The 21,027-nt window shown below is 45.3% G+C and overlaps 1 protein-coding gene across 4 annotated transcripts in view; it reads left to right on the forward strand.

Moving 5' to 3' along the window:
• Nucleotides 1-21,027, forward strand: part of SLC12A7 (solute carrier family 12 member 7) — a 408,366-nt gene that overhangs the window by 351,098 nt on the left and 36,241 nt on the right. For all 4 annotated transcript variants that reach the window (XM_040432155.1, XM_040432156.1, XM_040432158.1 and 1 more), the window contains one exon: nucleotides 19,769-19,900. In XM_040432155.1, the coding sequence (XP_040288089.1) occupies nucleotides 19,769-19,900 (132 nt within the window). The remainder of the gene's footprint in view (nucleotides 1-19,768; nucleotides 19,901-21,027) is intronic.

Consider the following 21,027-nt stretch of genomic DNA (forward strand, 5'->3'; position numbering starts at 1 on the left):
AGCAAGGGTTAACAGCCAAACAAAACTCAATATTTATTACCCTGTCTCTGTAGTTTACAGAAACACCCCATATGTGGTCGTAAACTGCTGTACGGTCACACGGCAGGGCACAGAAGGAAAGTTACGCCATATGTTTTTTGGAGGGCAGATTTCACTAGGATAATTTTAAAGAGGACCTTTCACCGATCCTGACGTTGTGAACTAAGTATCATGACATATACAGCGGCGCCCAGGGATCTCACTGCACTTACTATTATCCCTGGGCGCCGCTCCGTTCTCCCGTTATGTCCTCCTGTATGTTCGGGGACATGGTTATAGTAGGCGGAGACTTAGGGGACTTGGTTATAGTATGCAGAGTCTGCCCTTATTCTGCTGGGTGTCTCCTTCTCCTAGGCTGTAGCGCTGGCCAATCGCAGTGCAGAGCTCACAGCCTGGGAGTTTTTTTTCCTCCCAGGCTATGAGCTGAGTGCTGCGATTGGCCAGCGCTACAGCCTAGGAGAAGGAGACGCCCAGCAGAACAAGGGCAGACTCCGCCTACTATAACCAAGTCCCCGAACATACCGGAGGACATAACTGGAGAACGGAGCGGCGCCCCCAGGGATAATAGTAAGTGCAGTGAGATCCCTGGGCGCCGCTGTATATGTCATGATACTTAGTTCACAATGTCAGGATCGGTGAAAGGTCCTCTTTAAGTTGCCATGTCACATTTGAAGACCCCCTGATGCACCTGTAGAGTAGAAACTCCAAAAAAGTGACACAATTTTGGAAACTACACCCCTCAAGGGATTCAAAACTGATTTTACAAACTTTGTTAACCCTTTAGGTGTTTCACAAGAATTAAAGGAAAATGTAGATGAAATTTCAGAATTTAACTTTTTGGGCAGATTTTCCATTTTAATCCATTTTGTTCCGCTATCAAAGCAAGGGTTAACAGCCAAACAAAACTCAATATTTATTACCATGATTCTGTAGTTTACAGGAACACCCCATATGTGGTCATAAACTGCTGTACGAGCACACGGCAGGGCGCTGAAGAAACAGAATGCCATATGGTTTTCGAAAGGCAGATTTCACTGGGATAATTTTAAGTTGCCATGTCACAAGACCCATGATACACCCCTAGAGTAGAAATTCCAAAAAAGTGACCCCATTTTGGAAACTATGGAATAAGGTGGCAGTTTTGTTGGTACTATTTTAGGGTACATATGATTTTTTATTGCTCTATATTACACTTTTTGTGAGGCAAGGTAACAAAAAATTGCTGTTTTGGCACTGTTTTTATTTTTGTTATTTACAATGTTCATCTGACAGGTTAGATCATGTGTTATTTTTATAGAGCATTTTGTTACGGATGTGACAATACCAAATATGACAACTTTTTATTTTTTTTTCCATATTCTGAAAGCCATAGATTTATTTATTTATTTTGGTTAATTGTCTTATGTAGGGTCTCATTTTTTGCAGGATGAGATGACTGATTGGTACTATTTTAGGGTGCATATGACTTTTTGATCACTTGGTATTACACTTTTTGTGATGTAAGGTGACAAAAAATGGCTTTATTGACACCGTTTTTATCTTTTTATTTATTTTAATTTTTTACTGTGTTCACCTAAGGGGTTACGTTGTTACGGACACAGTGATACCTAATAATATTTTAACTTTTTTTTTTCCACTTTTAACACAATAAAAGCATTGAAACAAAAAAAAATCATGTTTTAGTGTCTCCATATTCTGAGAGCCATAGTTTTTTATTTTTTGCCAGATTGTTTATGTAGCGGCTCATTTTTTGCGGGATGAGGTGACTGTTTGATTGGTACTATTTTGGGGGGCATACGCCTTTTTGATCGCTTTTGTGATGTAAGGTGACATAAAAATGATTGTTTTAGCACAGTTTTTATTTTATTTTATCTACGGCTTTCAGGTGAGGGGGTGGATCATGTGATAATTATGTAGAGCCGGTCGTTATGGACGCGGCAATACCCAATATGTCTGGTTTTCTTGTACTGTAATGCATTGGCTGTCAGCTTTTATGCTGACAGCATGCCTGTGAGACCCAGCCTAAGGGCTGGATCTCACAGGTTTCCATAGAAGGCAAGCTCCGATGCCTATGCAGTGGCGGGGAAGCGGAGTGCACCCGTACCCTCCGCGAACCCTCTGTATGCCGCTTTCAATTTTGGCTGCGGCATACAAGGGGTTAACACGCTGGCATTGGTGTTTTCACCCATGACGGCGTATGCAGCAAGGGCCCGGCTGTCAGTGACTGCCGGGTCTGTGCTGCTGATCGGGTGTGCGCAGCTCCTGCACTCGCCCGATCAGCTCGCCGTACATGTACGGCGCTCGTCCTTGAGTCACGTCCACCAGTGCCGTACATGTACGGCGAGGGTCCTTCCTTATGCCTTTATCTGCAAATACCCGTCTATGCTCTTAATCAGCTACAGTACGATGAGCACTTTAAGTTTTTCGTGAAATATCTACTGTTTTCATACCTTGTCCAAGGCATTGCACTATTTGACACTTTTCTGCAGCAGAGAGATCCCTTTTCTTTCCCATATTGCTTGAAACCGGTGGCCTGCCTAATAATGTGGAACGTCTTTAAAGAGGACCTTTCACCAGCAAATGAAAGTTAAACTAAAGATATAGCCTTACTTACATGCCCCCGGTATTGCTTATTCAGTCATTCATTTTTCAATCAGTGCCCCCGTTTGTCTGCGCTGCCCCCCAGAATATTTGCCGCCTTGTATGCTAATGAGTAGTGTTGAGCGAACAGTTCGAGCATAGTTCGGGTCCGTACCGAATTTTGGGGTGTTCGTGACACGGACCCGAACCCGAACTTTTTCGTAAAAGTTCGGGTTCGGGTTCGTCGTTCGGCATGTATTTTGGCGCATTTTGAAAGGCTGTAAAGCAGCCAATCAACATGCATCATACTACTTGCCCTAAGATGCCATCGCAGCCATGCCTACTATTGGCAAGGCTGTGATTGGCCAAGTGCAGCATGTGACTCAGCCTCTTTATAAGCTTGTGCGTACGTCGGGACGTGCTCACTCCCGATGTGAATAGAACAGGGATAGACGCAGCTGATGCTAGGGCGAGAATAGGCAGGGATAATTGAATAACTGGAAGCAAATTTCTCTCCTCCACCTGTGATTCATCTGAACAACTGCAGCTGAGCTGCTTTTTTGATAGGGATTGGCTATTTTTAGAGTGGCCAGAGTGATTTTTCCATCCACATGTACCTGGGCTGACCGCCGGCCGCCATTTTGCGACTTGTAGTGCTGCAGCAGAAGCTGCCACAGTGTGCATTCCAAAGCTCCAAACAAGTCAGACATCTACACCTGGGATTCAGACCAATAGCGATTTAGCAGCACAGTCCAAGGCTATTTTTTTTAAAGGTTGTGCAGACCATTTTGTGGCACATGTTACTGGGCTGATAGGCGGCGGCCATCTTGGGACTAGTGCTGCAGCACAATCTCTCCCAACGTCCATTAATCACTTGTAATAGTGGTCTGTGCCATAGAAATCCTACATCAGGGACTTGGGTGTGCTTGTGTCACCCCTACTAATACCAGTCCACCTGTAATCCATACAGTGAAAAGCCATAAAGTATTCCAGTGAGGGAATTTTTTTTTTATTTAAAAAAGGCCAAGTTAGTTTATCTGGCGTTCAATATACTAGATACAGTTAGGCCTGCGTTTCATACATCTGGAATTAGCAAACTAATGTGCTGGGGTTGGGAAAACATATATGTACCCATACTAGAATCTGTCAAAGAAAGCGGTACTCACATATAACAGTCATTCCATCTGTAATCCATACAGTCAAAAGACTGAAAGTATTCCAGTGAGGGAATTTTTTTTATTTAAAAAAGGCCAAGTTAGTTTATCTGGCGTTCAATATACTAGATACAGTTAGGCCTGCGTTTCATACATCTGGAATTAGCAAACTAATGTGCTGGGGTTGGGAAAACATATATGTACCCATACTAGAATCTGTCAAAGAAAGCGGTACTCACATATAACAGTCATTCCATCTGTAATCCATACAGTCAAAAGACTGAAAGTATTCCAGTGAGGGAATTTTTTTTATTTAAAAAAGGCCAAGTTAGTTTATCTGGCGTTCAATATACTAGATACAGTTAGGCCTGCGTTTCATACATCTGGAATTAGCAAACTAATGTGCTGGGGTTGGGAAAACATATATGTACCCATACTAGAATCTGTCAAAGAAAGCGGTACTCACATATAACAGTCATTCCATCTGTAATCCATACAGTCAAAAGACTGAAAGTATTCCAGTGAGGGAATTTTTTTTTTATTTAAAAAAGGCCAAGTTAGTTTATCTGGCGTTCAATATACTAGATACAGTTAGGCCTGCGTTTCATACATCTGGAATTAGCAAACTAATGTGCTGGGGTTGGGAAAACATATATGTACCCATACTAGAATCTGTCAAAGAAAGCGGTACTCACATATAACAGTCATTCCATCTGTAATCCATACAGTCAAAAGACTGAAAGTATTCCAGTGAGGGAATTTTTTTTATTTAAAAAAGGCCAAGTTAGTTTATCTGGCGTTCAATATACTAGATACAGTTAGGCCTGCGTTTCATACATCTGGAATTAGCAAACTAATGTGCTGGGGTTGGGAAAACATATATGTACCCATACTAGAATCTGTCAAAGAAAGCGGTACTCACATATAACAGTCATTCCATCTGTAATCCATACAGTCAAAAGACTGAAAGTATTCCAGTGAGGGGATTTTTTTTATTTAAAAAAGGCCAAGTTAGTTTATCTGGCGTTCAATATACTAGATACAGTTAGGCCTGCGTTTCATACATCTGGAATTAGCAAACTAATGTGCTGGGGTTGGGAAAACATATATGTACCCATACTAGAATCTGTCAAAGAAAGCGGTACTCACATATAACAGTCATTCCATCTGTAATCCATACAGTCAAAAGACTGAAAGTATTCCAGTGAGGGGGTTTTGCTTATAAAAAATAATATATTTCATTGTGGTGCGAGTTGAATCGCAACAATGAAGAAAAATACTATTAAGGGACGAGGACGCGGTCGTGGTGGTGTCCGTGGAGCCTCTGTTGCTGGTAGAGGACGTGGCCGTTCGGCCCCAGGCGCACACAGTAGGGAACGAACTCCCTCAACTAGCCGGCAGAATGTACCGCAATATCTCGTGGGGCCCAATGCCGCTCTTAGGATGGTAAGGCCTGAGCAGGTACAGGCATTAATCGATTGGGTGGCCGACAGTGCTTCCAGCACGTTCACCACATGGTCTTCCACCCAGTCTTCTGCGGAAAGCGCACAGGTGGCACCTGAAAACCAAGCCCATCAGTCTGTCACATCACCCCCAAGCATATCAGGGAAACGGTCTGAGCCACAAGTTATGCAGCAGTCTCTTCTTCTGTTTGAAGACTCTGCTTCCAGGGTTTCCCAGGGGCGTCCACCTAGCCCTTCCCCAGTGGAGGAAGACATACCATGCACTGACGCACAACCACTTATGTCTCCAGATGAAGAGGACATGGGAAAACCACAGCAGAGTCACCGACTCTCTGATGATGACGAAACACAGGTGCCCACTGCCGCGTCTTTTTGCAGTGTGCAGACTGAACAGGAGGAGGTCAGGGAGGGAGACTGGGTGGAAGACGATGCAGAGGACGATGAGGTCTTAGACCCCACATGGACTGAAGGTCGTGGCGATGACTTTCACAGTTCAGAGGAAGAGGTAGTGGTGAGACCGAGACAACAGCGAAGCCAAAGAGGGAGCAGGGGGCCAAAGCAGACGAGCCGCCGCCCCCAGAGTTCGCCTGCTACTGGACATCGCCAACAGGGACTCAGCCCCACAAAGGCAGCTTCAAAGAGTTCCCTGGCATGGCACTTCTTTAAACAATGTCCTACCGACAAGACCCGAGTGACTTGCACGCTCTGCCATCAGAGCCTGAGGCGAGGCATTAACGTTCTGAACCTCAGCACAACCTGCATGACCAGGCATCTACATGCAAAGCATGAACTGCAGTGGGGTACACACCTTAAAAACCAGGCACTCGCTGAGGCTCCCCCTGCTCCCTCTACCGCTGCTGCCTCGGCTTCCGCCTCGAGAGGAATGTTGCCACCTGCCGAGCAGCAAACAGAGGATGTGCCACCGACACCACCACCACCGCCACCGTCAACTAGCGTCTCCACTATATCACACAGCAGCGTTCAGCTCTCAATATCTCAAACCTTAGAGAGGAAGCGCAAATTCCCCCCGAGTCACCCTCGAGCCCTTGGCCTGAACGCCAGCATTTCTAAACTGCTGGCCTTTGAAATGCTGTCATTCCGGCTGGTGGACACAGACAGCTTCAAACAGCTGATGGCCATGGCTGTCCCGCAGTATGTGGTTCCCAGCCGCCACTACTTCTCCAAGACAGCCGTGCCTTCCCTGCACATGCAAGTGTCCGATAAAATCAAGTGTGCACTGCGCAACGCCATTTGTGGCAAGGTCCACCTAACCACAGATACGTGGACCAGTAAGCACGGCCAGGGACGCTATATCTCACTAACTGCACACTGGATGAATGTAGTGGCGGCTGGGCCCCCGGCGGACAGTTCCTTGGCGCACGTCCTTCCGCCCCCTAGGATCGCAGGGCATCATTCTCTGCCTCCTGTAGCCTCCTCCTCCTACTCGGCTTCCTCCTCCACTGCTTCCACCAGCTCATCCGGTCAGCCACACACCTTCACCACCAACTTCAGCACAGCCCGGGGTAAACGTCAGCAGGCCATTCTGAAACTCATATGTTTGGGGGACAGGCCCCACAGCGCAAAGGAGTTGTGGCGGGGTATTGAACAACAGACCGACGAGTGGTTTCTGCCGGTGGGCCTCAAGCCAGGCCTGGTGGTATGCGATAATGGGCGAAATCTCGTGGCAGCTCTGGGACTAGCCGGTTTGACGCACATCCCTTGCCTGGCGCATGTGCTGAACTTGGTGGTGCAGAGGTTCATTCACCACTACCCCAACATGTCAGAGCTGCTGCATAAAGTGCGGGCCGTCTGTGCGCGCTTCCGCCGTTCACATCCTGCCGCTGCTCGCCTGTCTGCGCTACAGCGGAACTTCGGCCTTCCCGCTCACCGCCTCATATGCGACGTGCCCACCCGGTGGAACTCCACCTTGCACATGCTGGAGAGACTGTGCGAGCAGCAGCAGGCCATAGTGGAGTTTCAGCTGCAGCACGCTCGCGTCAGTCGTACTGCCGAACAGCACCACTTCACCACCAATGATTGGGCCTCCATGCGAGACCTGTGTGCCCTGCTGCGCTGTTTCGAGTACTCCACCAACATGGCCAGTGGCGATGACACTGTTATCAGCGTTACAATACCACTTCTATGTCTCCTTGAGAAAACACTTAGGGCAATGATGTTAGAGGAGGTGGCCCAGGTGGAGGAGGAGGAGGAGGATGAGGGCTCGTTTCTAACACTTTCGGGCCAGTCTGTTCGAAGTGGCTCAGAGGGAGGTTTGTTTAAGCAGCAGAGGACAGGTTCACAAGTCGCCAGCCAAGGCACTGTACTGGAGGACGAGGAGGATGAGGAGGAGGAGGTGGAGGGGGACGAGGATGACGCAAGTTCACAGCGGGGTGGCAGCCCAGGCCCATCACTGGTGCGTGGCTGGGGGGATACGGTGGACGATGACGATACGCCTCCCACAGAGGACAGCTTGTCCTTACCCATGGGTAGCCTGGCCCACATGAGCGAATATATGCTCCAATGCCTGCGCAACGACAGCAGAGTTGCCCACGTTTTAACGTGTGCAGACTACTGGGTGGCCACCCTGCTGGATCCCCGGTATAAAGACAATGTGCCCACTTTAATTCCTGAACTGGAGCGCGACCGTAAGATGCGCGAGTACAAGCGCACGCTGATAGAGGCGCTCTTGAGAGCATTCCCACATGTCACAGGGGAACAGGTGGAAGGTGAAGGCAGAGGAGTGGCAAGAGGTCGCCAACGCAGCTGTGTCACGGCCAGCTCATCTGAGGGCAGGGTTAGCATGGCAGAAATGTGGAAAAGTTTTGTCTCCACGCCACAGCTATCTGCACCGACACCTGATACGGAACGTGTTAGCAGGAGGCAGCATTTCACTAACATGGTTGAACAGTATGTCTGCACACCCCTCCACATCCTGACGGATGGTTCGGCCCCATTCAACTACTGGGTTTCGAAATTGTCCACGTGGCCAGAGTTAGCATGTTATGCCTTGGAGGTGCTTTCCTGCCCGGCGGCCAGCGTTTTATCTGAACGCGTATTCAGCACGGCAGGGGGCGTCATTACTGACAAGCGCAGCCGCCTGTCCACAGCCAACGTGGACAAGCTGACCTTCATAAAGATGAACCAGGCATGGATCCCACAGGACCTGTCCCTCCCTTGTGCAGAGTAGTCCTTATTAACTGCCTAAAACATGTCTTGTTGTGCTACGGGCCACTTCTTTATTTGATACAAATTTTATGAAACCCACAGTTGAATGAAACTCTTCTCTGTCTGGGCGCCGGGGCCTAACCAGATGAAAGTGGCCGGTTAAACTAACGGGTGACATGAAGCCATAACCTCTGCCATGCTACCTCTGTCTTCTGTCTGGGTGCTGAGGCCTAAGTCAAATAAAGCGGTCTTCTGCTGTGCTGGGGGATATGAAGCTAATCTCTGACCTCTCTCCTCTGTCTGGGTCCAAAGGCCTAAATCACTGAAAGAGGCCTTCTCCTGTGGTGTGTGATATGATGCCAGAATATGTGCTGTGGGGCCTCTCTCCTCTTCCTGGGTGCAGGGGTCAAATAAACTAAATTGTGGCCTACTCCTGTGGTGGTTGATATGATGCCTGATTCTCTGATGTGGAACCTCTCTCCTCTGTTTGGGTGAAGGGGTCAAAGTAACTAAATGGTGGCTTCTCCTGTGGTGGCTGATATGATGCCAGAATATGTGCTGTGGTGCCTCTCTCCTCTTCCTGGGTTCAGGGGTCAAAGTAACTAAATGGTGGCTTCTCCTGTGGTGGCTGATATGATGCCAGAATATGTGCTGTGGGGCCTCTCTCCTCTTCCTGGGTGCAGGGGTCAAAGTAACTCAATGGTGGCTTCTCCTGTGGTGGTTAGTATGATGCCAGAATATGTGCTGTGGGGCCTCTCTCCTCTTCCTGGGTGCAGGGGTCAAAGTAACTCAATGGTGGCTTCTCCTGTGGTGGCTGATATGATGCCAGAATATGTGCTGTGGTGCCTCTCTCCTCTGTCTGGGTCCAAAGGCCTAAATCACTGAAAGAGGCCTTCTCCTGTGGTGTGTGATATGATGCCTGAATATGTGCTGTGAAACCTCTCTCCTCCATCTGGGTGTAGGGGTCAAAGTCTTTCAAAGTCGCCTTCTCCTGTGCTGATTGATATGAAGCTGATGGTTGTGCCATCTGACATGGTTGCCGGGGTCCCATTAAATTGGGGCCTACTCCTGTGGTGGGTGATCTAAATGCCTGATTCTCTGCTTTGAAACCTCTCTCCTCCGTCCGGGTGTAGGGGTCAAAGTCTGTCAAAGTCGCCTTCTCCTGTGCTGATTGATATAAAGCTTATGCTTGTGCCATCTGACATGGTTGCCGGGGTCTGATTCAATGGTGGCCTACTCCTGTGGTGGGTGATCTAAATGCCTGATTCTCTGCTGTGTAACCTCTCTCCTCCGTCTGGGTGTAGGGGTCAAAGTAACTAAATGGTGGCCTACTCCTGTGGTGGGTGATATGATGCCTGGTTCTCTGCTGTGGGACCTCTCTCCTTTGTCTGGGTGCTGTGGTCAAAATAATAGTAAGTGACCTTCTCCATTGGTGGGTGACTTGAAGCCTGATTCTGTGCTATGGGACCTCACTCCAATTAATATTGTTTAATTTTTATTTATTTTATGTTAACTCATCATTTCCCTATCTACATTTGTTTGCAGGGGATTTAACTACATTTTGCTGCCTTTTGCAGCCCTCTAGCCCTTTCCGGGTGTGTTTTACAGCCTTTTTAGTGCCCAAAAGTTCGGGTCCCCATTGACTTCTATGGGGTTCGGGTTCGGGATGAAGTTCGGGTCGAGTTCGGATCCCGAACCCGAACATTTTTCGAAAGTTCGGCCGAACTCGTCGAACCCGAACATCCAGGTGTTCGCTCAACTCTACTAATGAGCCATTCGGCTCAACTGGGCGGGCCTTCAAAAGTTCTCCCGGGCGTGTCATTCTTCTCCCTGGCACGGAGCGCATCCAATCATTGTGCTCCGCGAGAACTGGAGCGATTTCATCCATCTGGAGCCGGCGCCATCTTGCGAGAACTGGAGCGTCTTCTCCCTGGCTGAGAGCGGAGCACGCTGATTGGATGCGCTTCATGCCAGGGAGAAGAATGACACACCCGGGAGAACTTTTGAAGGCCCGCCCAGGGGGCAGCACGGACAAACGGGGCACTGATTGAAAAATGAATGACTGAATAAGCAATAATGGGGGCATGTAAGGCTATATCTTTAGTTTAACTTTCATTTTCAGGTGAAAGGTCCTCTTTAAGTAGTTTTCCTTTAACTGGGCTCACCTCACAAACTAATTATCACAGGTGTTTGAGATTGATTTTAGTGATCCAAAGAGCCCTGAGACACAATACCATCCATGAGTTTAATTGAAAAACAAAAAATTACCTTTATGACATGTAAATCATGTCATAGCACAGCAGGATCTAAAGCGTGTATCTCACATGTACAGATGCACACAAGGCCTCAAATTAAGTATTTTGCCCAAAATTGGTGTTTTTTGAAAACAGAATATGACAGCAGTATATAACGCTTGAATTTCACACGTACAGATGCAGACAAGGCCGCAAATTAAAGAGGACCTTTCACCAGAATAAAACATCTAAACTAACTATACAGACATGTAGAGCAGCGCCCAAGGATCCCCCTGCACTTACTGTTATACCTGGGCGCCGCTCCGTTCGCCCCCGGTATAGCCTCCGGTATCTTCATAGTTAGGCTCCACCCAGGGGAACCTGACGGCGTCTTTCTCCTATGCTGTAGCGCTGGCCAATCGCAGCGCTCAGCTCATAGCCTGAGAGTTTTTTTTTTCTCTCAGGCTATGAGCTGAGCGTTGCATTTGGCCAGCGCTACAGCATGGGAGAATGAGACGCCTGGAGGTTCCCCTGGGTGGAGCCTAACTATGAAGTTACCGGAGGCTATACCGGGCGAACGGAGCGGCGCCCAGGTATAACAGTAAGTGCAGGGGGATCCCTGGGCACCGCTCTACATGTCTGTATAGTTAGTTTAGATGTTTTTATTCTGGTGAAAGGTCCTCTTTAAGTATTTTTCCCAAAATGGGAATTTTTTAATACCAGAATATCACAGCAGTATCTAAAGCGTGTATCTCACACTGACAGATGCAGACAAGGCCGCAAATTAAGTATCTTGCCCAAAATGGGTGTTTTTTGGATAACAGAATATGACAGCAGTATATAACGCTTAAATTTCACACGTACAGATGCAGTCAAGGCCGCAAATTAAGTATTTTGCCCAAAATGGGTGTTTTTTTGAATAACAGAATATGACAGCAGTATATAACGCTTGAATTTCAAACATACATATGCAGCAAGGGCTGTAAAATTTTGTATTTTGCCCAAAATTGGTGTTTTTTGAATAACAGAATATAACAGCAGTATGTAACGCTTGAATTTTAAACATACATATGCAGCAAGGGCTGTAAAATTTTGTATTTTGCCCAAAATTGGTGTTTTTTGAATAACAGAATATAGCAGCAGTATGTAACGCTAGAATTTCACACGTACAGATGCAGCAAGTGCTGTAAAATTTGAGTATTTTGCTCAAAAAGGGTGTTTTTTAAAACCCAGAAAATTATAGCTGTATTTCTAGCTTAAATTGCACACTGACTAATGCGACAGAGGCCCCAGATGGAGGGTATTGCAAAAAATGGGTGTTTTTTAAAACCCAGAAAATTATTGAAGTATTTCAAGTTTGTTTTTAACAATCACAGATGCAGCAAAGGCTGCAATATTAAGTACTTTGCCCCAAAATGGGTGTATTTTTAATAACCGAATATGACAGCAGTATATAACGCTTGAATTTCACACGTACAGATGCAGCAAGGGCTATAAAATGTAGTATTTTGCCTAAAATGGGTGTTTTTTGAATAACAGAATCTGACAGCAGTATATAACTCTTGAATTTCACACGTACAGATGCAGCAAAGGCTGTAAAATTGAGTATTTTGCCCAAAATGGGTGTTTTTTTATTCCAGAATAGCACAGCAGTATCTAAAGTGTGTATCTCACACTGACAGATGCAGACAAGGCCGCAAATTAAGTATTTGGCCCAAGGGTGTTTTTTGAATAACAGAATATGACAGTAGTATATAACGCTTGAATTTCACACGTACAGATGCAGCAAGGGCTGTAAAATTTAGTATTTTGCCCAAAAAGGGTGTTTTTTTAAAACCCAGAAAATTATTGCTGTATTTCTAGCTTAAATTGCACACTGACTAATGCGGCAGAGGCCCCAAATGGAGGGTATTGCCAAAAATAGGTGTTTTTTAAAACCCAAAAAATTATTGAAGTATTTCAAGCTTGTTTTTAACAATCATAGATGCAGCAAAGGCTGCAATATTAAGTATTTTGCCCAAAATGAGTGTTTTTTTACTAACAGAATATGACAGCAGTATATAACGCTTGAATTTCACACTGACCGATGCAGACAAGGCCGCAAATTAAGTATTTTGCCCAAAATGGGTGTTTTTTTAATACCAGAATAGCACAGCAGTATCTAAAGCGTGTATCTCACACGTACAATAATACATTTGGATTATTGGAGCGCAGTGTATTATGAATATCTGTGGCCCCATTGTTGAGAAAAACACATTTTTTGTCATATGCTAATGACCTAAATGGACGACTGAGGGCCTGACCAAAGCCCTTGAAGCACCATTTTGTTTTACCTCTTCACCTTTAGTCCTTTCCCCTGGATTGGATCTATACATCAGTTATTGTGTTTCCCTGCTGCTCTCCAAGTGCTAATATCTGTCATCCTTCCACGCAATATCTGCTGGTCTTGGTGCTTGCCCAGTGCAGCAGGAGATACACTGATCAAGTTCTGAGAGCAGGAGATACAGCACAGGCACAGATAACAGGGCTCAGTGCTTGGAGAGCAACAGGAGAAGACAGAACAAGTGCTGAGACCCATCAACATCCCTGCCTTCTCTGTGACTCTATACACTGGTAAACTAGCCCTGTGTATAAAGATCAGAAAGTGCTATGTCGCTTCCTGTATCCAGTCCCAGCAGTCATGTGACCGCTGGGGGTCTTGAATCTTCAGACCCAGATAAACTCTGCACTGAGATTGTACAGTGCTGTACAGCCTTTGTCGGGGGCTGTATTCCCCCTGTAACAGGGGCCACTGTATGAGCCCAAGTTACAGAAGAAATCAGCAATAAAGAAAAAAAAATGTCATGTTAAATGTCCCTCAAAGGTCTGATATACCTGATGAGGGCGCAAAGTGTGAATTACAAATAAAAGTGTTTTAGAAAAAAAAATTCAAGTGTAAAAAATTGTTCCTTTCCCCTTATCAAGCCATTTATTGTATTTGGTATTGCCACGTTCGCATCAACCAGCTTCTAAAATATCACATGATGTACCCCGTCAGGTGAATGAAGATAGAAAATCTGCAGCACTCGTCCACTTCAAAGAAGTATTATTTTATTCACCAACAAGCAGCAAACATAGTGATGTTTCATTTTAAAGGGAGAGATTTATCAAAACTGATGTAAAGAAACACTGGCTTAGTTGCCCATAGCAACCAGATTCATCCTTTCATTTTCTAAAGGTGCTGTGAAGGTGGAATCTGATTGGTTGCTATGGGCAACATTTTCCTTTACACTAGTTTTGATGAATCTCAAGCATTGTGATAGTGTACATAGTATTCCTTAGATAAGTACCCAAAGAAGGTGTGTATCTCACCTCATTAGAATAATCATGCAATTGTGAGGATTACACAAATCCATATAGAAGTATAGATGCTCTCAATACAGATGTAATATAGATGGTCAAAACTTAATGCGAGTGATTTCCATGTGAAGGCCAGGAACATGCATCACTTTTAACAAGAACGTGGCTAAGGCAGTGTTTGGTATCATGATGAATCGCATGTGGCAGTCATCACGCAGGAACAAAGGTCCCGTTTGAGTGGCGGTAAGATCGCCAGCAGAGAAAGAATGTCGTCATTCTAAACGGTGGTACCACAGTGACGTGCATAGCAACGAGGCAGCAGAAGGTCCCGCATGAGTAATATGCAGATTGTGCAGGAGAAGCATGATGTCACTGTAAGGCTGGGTTCACACAGGCATTGTGGGTGCGTTGCGGGAACATGCGGGATTTTTCCCCGCGAGTGCAAAGCGTTTTAATGCGTTTTGCACGCGCGTGAGAAAAATCTGCATGTTTGGTACCCAGACCTGAACCCGGACTTCTTCACAGAAGTTCTGGTTTGGGTTAGGTGTTCTGTAGATTTTATTATTTTCCCTTATAATAGCATTCTTAATACAGAATGCTTAGTAAAATAGTGATGGAGGGGTTAAAAAATAAGTAAATAAATTTAACTCCCCTTAATCCACTTGTTCGCGCAGCCCGGCTTCTCTTCTTTCTTCTTCTTTGAGGAAAAGGACCTGTGGTGACGTCCATGGTGATGGATCGTGTGATGGACCATGTGATGAGCGCAGTGACGTCACCACAGAACTTTTTCCTCCTGGACAGCAAAGAAGAAGACAAAAGAGAAGCCGGGCTGTGCGAACAAGTGGATGAGGTGAGTTAAATTATTTTGTATATTTTTTTTTTTTAACCCCTCCAGCCCTATTTTACTAAGCATTCTGTATTAAGAATGCTATTATTTTCCTTTATAACCATGTTCCTTTATAACCTAGCAACCATGCGTGAAAATCGCACCGCATCCGCACTTACTTGCGGATGCTTGCGATTTTCACGCAGCCCCATTCACTTCTATGGTGCCTGCGTTGCGTGAAAAACGCACAATTGTGAAAATCACTGCTTATGTGCACAGCCCCATAGAAATGAATGGTCCGGATTCAGTGCGGGTGCAATGTGTTCACCTCACGCATTGCACCTGCGCGGAATTCTCGCCCGTGTGAAAGGGGCCTTAGGGGTGGTAACTAAGCAATGGACAACACCGAGGCTGTATCACAAGATATAACTGACTTACAGTTAGGGGTGGACGATATATGCAATATGCATGATATGAATCAGTTCAACGATACAGATTTTGTCCATATCGCATATATATCGCCGGACCGCGATATGACCACGGAGAGGTAGTGTATTGAAGAATCTTCTCACCGCTCCGTGGCTCTGGCTCCCGAGTCCGCACCACGCTGTACTGGAGTGGCCAGGGCCTGGCGTGCACACAGCGTCAGCCCGCTGGCTGACACTGTGTGTGACGTCAGGTCCTGCAATGCATGCTGGGAAGAAGACGCGACACCTGCGGACTGCCGACTCGCCGAGCACCCTGCAGGAAAAGTAAATATAGCGATTCTTCTCGGGGGGTGGGGCTGTAGGATCGGGTTGGGGGGGAATCTATTTGCAAAGGATGGCCATGGGGCTGATCTGATGGCACTGGCTCTGGGGGACATGTCTGAGGCAGATGATGGCACTTGGGGGCTAATGGCACTGGCTCTGGGAGACATTTTATGTCTGAGGCCTTGTGCTTGGGGCTGATGGCACTGGCTCTGGGGGACATGTCATGTCTGAGGCAGATGATGGCAAATGCCATGGGGCTTGGGGGCTAATGGCACTGGCTCTGGGGGACATGTCATGTCTGAGGCAGATTATGGCAAATGCCATGGGGCTTGGGGGCTAATGACACTGGCTCTGGGGGACATGTCATGTCTGAGGCAGATGATGGCAAATGCCATGGGGCTTGGGGGCTAATGGCACTGGCTCTGGGGGACATGTCATGTCTGAGGCAGATAATGGCAAATGCCATGGGGCTTGGGGGCTAATGGCACTGGCTCTGGGGGACATGTCATGTCTGAGGCAGATGATGGCAAATGCCATTGGGCTTGGGGGCTGATGGCACTGGCTCTGGGGGACATGTCATGTCTGAGGCAGATGATGGCAAATGTCATGGGGCTTGCGGGCTGATGGCACTGGCTCTGGAGGGACATGGCCAGGTATGGGATATGGCCGGCACATGCAGGCTACGTTTGTATACAGGCATATTAACTATATTCATTGGTGGCGCAGTGGCCACAGCCCCTCCCTTTTACTCCCCCTCTTCTAAGTATTATATTAATTGCGGCCCCCCATCACACGATTAAATCATTGGTGGTAGTGGCCCCAGGGTGGCAGCTTCTGATCGGAGCCCCAGCAGTGTAATCGCGGGGCTCTGATCGGTTACCATGGCAGCCAGGACGCTACTCAAGCCCTGGCTGCCATAGTCAGCTCCCTGATGCTGTGTGCACTATGCACAGAGCAGCAGGGAGTGTGTGAAGTCCTATTCATCTTAATAGAGCTCTATCAGGGTGAATAGGACAAGAGTTCTAGCCCCTAAGAAGTAAAAAAAAAAAAAAGAAGAGTTTAACCCCACCGAAATATAGAATATATCGCGATATATATCGCAAATGCCTTAAATTATATCGCAATATAGATTTTAGGCCATATCGCCCACCCTCTACATACAGTACATGTATAACTAATAAACCACTGTTTAAGACAGAGGGGAGTAAAGAGAAGGATGTTCTTGGCTACTGGTTGCCAAGATAATAGACAAAAACTAACCACTGGGGCTGCCGCTATGTGAAGTCCAGTGTTGACCAGTGTTGTGTGGATTACTAAACTAGACCTGAAATGCATATGGTGCTCTTTCTTGTCTGAATCCTACAGTGTGCCCGAAAAGCAGTTGATGATTGTTGTAATCAGGAAAATGGTGTACCAAAATTCCTATTACCACTTGTGAAAAAGAAAAATTTGGGGTTAAAGGGCTTCTGTCACCCCCAAAACACTATTCCCTATATAGGGCTCTTACCTTGGTCTGTGGCTTCGTTTCATTAAAAATCGATCTTTTAAAATATGCAAATGACTTCACTACCAGCAAGTAGGGCGTCTACTTGCTGGTAGCTGCCGCATCCTCCTTTTAAAAAACCGCCCCCTCCTCCTGTTGATTGACAGGGCCAGCGAGCGCTCTTCTCCTCCGGCTGGCCCTGTCAGCATTTCAAATCCCGGTCCTGTCTTCATTCGGCGCAGGCGCTCTGAGTGAAGGACGCTCGCCTCCTCAGCACTCCCTCAGTGCCTGCGCCAATGACGTCTTCTCTTTCGGTGATGTCATCGGCGCAGGCGCACTGAGGGAGTGCTGAGGGGGCGATCGTCCTTCTCTCAGAGCGCCTGCGCCGAATGAAGACAGGCGCGGGATTTGAAATGCTGACCGGGCCAGCCGGAGGAGGAGAGCGCTCGCTGGCCCTGTCAATCAACTGGAGGAGGGGGCGGTTTTTTAAAAGGAGGATGCAGCGGCTACCAGCAAGTAGACGCCCTACTTGCTGGTAGCGAAGTCATTTGCATATTTTAAAAGATCGATTTTTAATGAAACGAAGCCACAGACCAAGGTAAGAGCCCTATATAGGGAATAGTCGTGCAATAAGGATTTTAACAAGCCCAAAAATGAAAAATGTGTTTTGGGGGTGACAGAAGCCCTTTAAATCATTTAATCTTTTTATTGGAAGAAATGAAATGTTTCGCAGCAAAGTGTTACAGCAAAGGCCTGTGGGGTCAAAATACGAACGACAATCCCTCGATAAATTTCTTGAGGGGTGTAATTTCCAAAATGTTACTTCTTGGGGTTTCCACTGTAGGGGTACCTTTAGGGTCTCTTCAAATGTGAAATAGTATATTCACCAGCTATCTAGCCAAGGGATGTTCCAGGTGCACGGATTCCACTCCATCATGTGTAGGCAATAGAACCAAAACAAAAAGCAATCCAACTCCACCAGAATGAAAATGTAAATCTCCTTCTGCTTTAGTTAAAACATTCAATCGACTAAGCAATCTTAATCATAACATGATTGTTAAGATCGATTAGTCGAATGAAATGTGTCATTTGTACTCACTGCCGTTACCTGTGACTTTTTAATGTTCTAAATAAGGTGATTTTAATTCTGGTGCAGCTAGATTGCTTTATGTTTTGGTTCTCTTCAAACGTGAAGACCCGAAAACCATTCCAGCAAAATCTGCCATGAGAAAATATGGGGTGTTGCCGTGTTCAAAAGAAAAAAAGCTAACAAATTATGGGGGTGATTTTTCCCTGTTACCCCTCGTGATAATGAAAAACTATAGCCTAAAGTAACATTTTATTGTAAAAAAAATATAAAAAATCTATATATATATAATATTTGATTTTCAAAGCCAAGTGTTTCTAAATTCTATGAAACAACTTTTAGGTCAGAGTCCTCACTACATCCCTTGAAAAACTCCTTTGGTGTAGTTTTCAAAATTGGGTCATTTTTGGGGGGTTTCCACTGTAGGGGTACCTCAGGGTCTCTTTAAATATGACTTAGCACCCAAAAACCATTATACCCAAATCTTCTCTCTAAAAACCATATGATTCTCCTTCCCTTCTGAACCTTGCTGTGTGACCGTACAGCAGTTTGTGACAACATATGAGGTGTAAACTGCAAAAAAAAAGTTTCATTTTGCTGTTAACATTTGCTGTTACAGGAGGAAAAATGCATTTAAATGGAAATTCTGGGGAAAAAATTTTAAATTCCACCATGATTTTGCTTTAATTCCTTTGTAACACTTAAAGATTAACAAAGTTTCTAAAATGAATTTTGAATCATTTTAGAGGTGTGCTATTCTGATGTAAGTCCATCCAAGTGACTTTAAAACTGATTTGGTTCTAAAAGTCAGTTTTGGAAATGAATAAAAATATAATATAAAAAATAAATAAAATGCCATTTACAAAACAGTGCTAATGTAAAGTAGACATATGGTGAATGTTAATAACAAATTTCTGTAAATTTGGGATTTTTTTTATAAATAAATGTAAAACATATCGACTCAAATTTATGACTACACTTTTACTTATCCAAGCCATTCTGAAAATGTTTTCTCATGACACATTGTACTTCATGTACAGTGTGTCATGAGAAAACATTTTCAGAATGGCTTGGATAAGTAAGTGTTCCAAAGTTATTACCCCATAAAGTGACACATGTCCGATTTGCAAGATTAGGCTTGGTCAAGAAGTGGGGGTAAATGACCTGACCTGGTAGTGGTTAAAGGAAATCTGTTACTAGAGAACCTCCCTCTCAAACTGTTTGCATAGACACACAGCTGTGCTTCACCTGATTTAAAACATTTTTTAATATTCAAATTAGCCCTTTAGTGCAAGGAGGGCTTCACCATTGCTCTTATTGCACCCTAGGTACAGTCCTTTCTGTGTCCAGCTCCATCTTCACTGCTTTGCCACTACCTGGCCCTGTCAATCAGAGTAGCAAGGGAGGTGCTGGCCACAGAAAGGAGTGGAGATTGGGTACAGCATGAGCAATGAGGATAGGTGATCAATATTAAAAGCCCGGAGAACCCCTTTAAACAGGAGAAAAAGACACCAGAATAGAAAAGTATACTTAGGACAAAGTGCAATAAAGCTAAGAGAATTGATATAGCGACACTTTTGAATGGTTACATTAGCAAATTTTCTATAGTTTATCACCATTATTTATCATTGCTGTTATTTCCAAAGGTATGGAGAAAGTGCAGGATGCGGATTTTCACTGTTGCCCAAATGGATGATAACAGTATTCAGATGAAAAAAGATCTCCAGATGTTCCTGTATCATCTCCGCTTGAATGCTGAAGTTGAAGTAGTTGAAATGGTTTGTTTTATTTATTTCTTTATTTTTTTTGTACTTTTACTGTAAATTGCCTATTTGAATTAACATTTAAAGGGAACCTGTCACCGGGATTTTGGGTATAGAGCTGAGGACATGAGTTGCTAGATGGCCACTAGCACATCCGCAATATCCAGTCCCCATAGCTCTGTGTGCTTTTTTTATGTAAAAAAAAAACGATTTGATACATATGCAAATTAACATAAAAGAGTCATATCTTACTTGTGTGACCAGAGAAGAGTCATATTTTCAAGCTCTGACTCATCTCAGGTTAATTTGCATATGTATCAAATCGTTTTTTTTTTTTACACAATAAAAGCACACAGAGCTATGGGGACTGGGTATTGCGGATGTGCTAGCGGCCATCTAGCAACCCATGTCCTCAGCTCTATACCCCAAATCCCGGTGACAGGTTCCCTTTAAGATGGGTGTTATGAGATGTCCTGAAAACTGTTCTTTTTGGATGTTAAAGGGGTTGTACAAGTTAAATAAAAACTCTAGCAGCCACTGTAAATGGTCTTAAATAACAATAGAAGCAATAGTTATTCCTTTCCTGCTGCTTCCTGCGCTGTACTCCAGTCCTCCCTGCTGCTGCTGGTCCTTCTGGCTGCAGTTGTGATGTTCTGTGCACACTACATCACTACTACAGCCAATCACTGGGTTGAGCAATGATAGCCCGGTTTTTTAAGCCATTTATGACAAAAAGTGTTACAAGTTACTATATACAGTGCTGCCCATAATTATTCATACCCCTGGCAAATTTTGACTTAAAGGGGTATTCCCATCTTAATGATCACTGTTAAATCTGTTAATGATTTAACAGTGATCATTTTTCTAAATATATTTAACTAATTCCCACCCCTTAGAAGAAAATAAACATATACTTACCTGACTGTTGTCTTCTGTCTCCCCTGGTTACGGCCACCGCTCTTCTCCAGAATCGCGGTGGCCGCTCTTGCGCATGCGACTTCTTCTTTTTCTCCCAGCCGGCCGCGCGAAGTCCCAAAAGCGCACGCCGAGGCCGCGCATGCGCTATGGTGATTTCTTCCTGGCCAGTATAGAATACTTGCCAGGAAGAAGTCACCAGGGCGCATGCGCGGCGGCGTGCGCGT

Source organism: Bufo bufo, chromosome 5 (genome assembly GCF_905171765.1).
Source record: "Bufo bufo chromosome 5, aBufBuf1.1, whole genome shotgun sequence".
In the NCBI taxonomy this organism is placed as follows: Eukaryota; Metazoa; Chordata; class Amphibia; order Anura; family Bufonidae; genus Bufo; species Bufo bufo.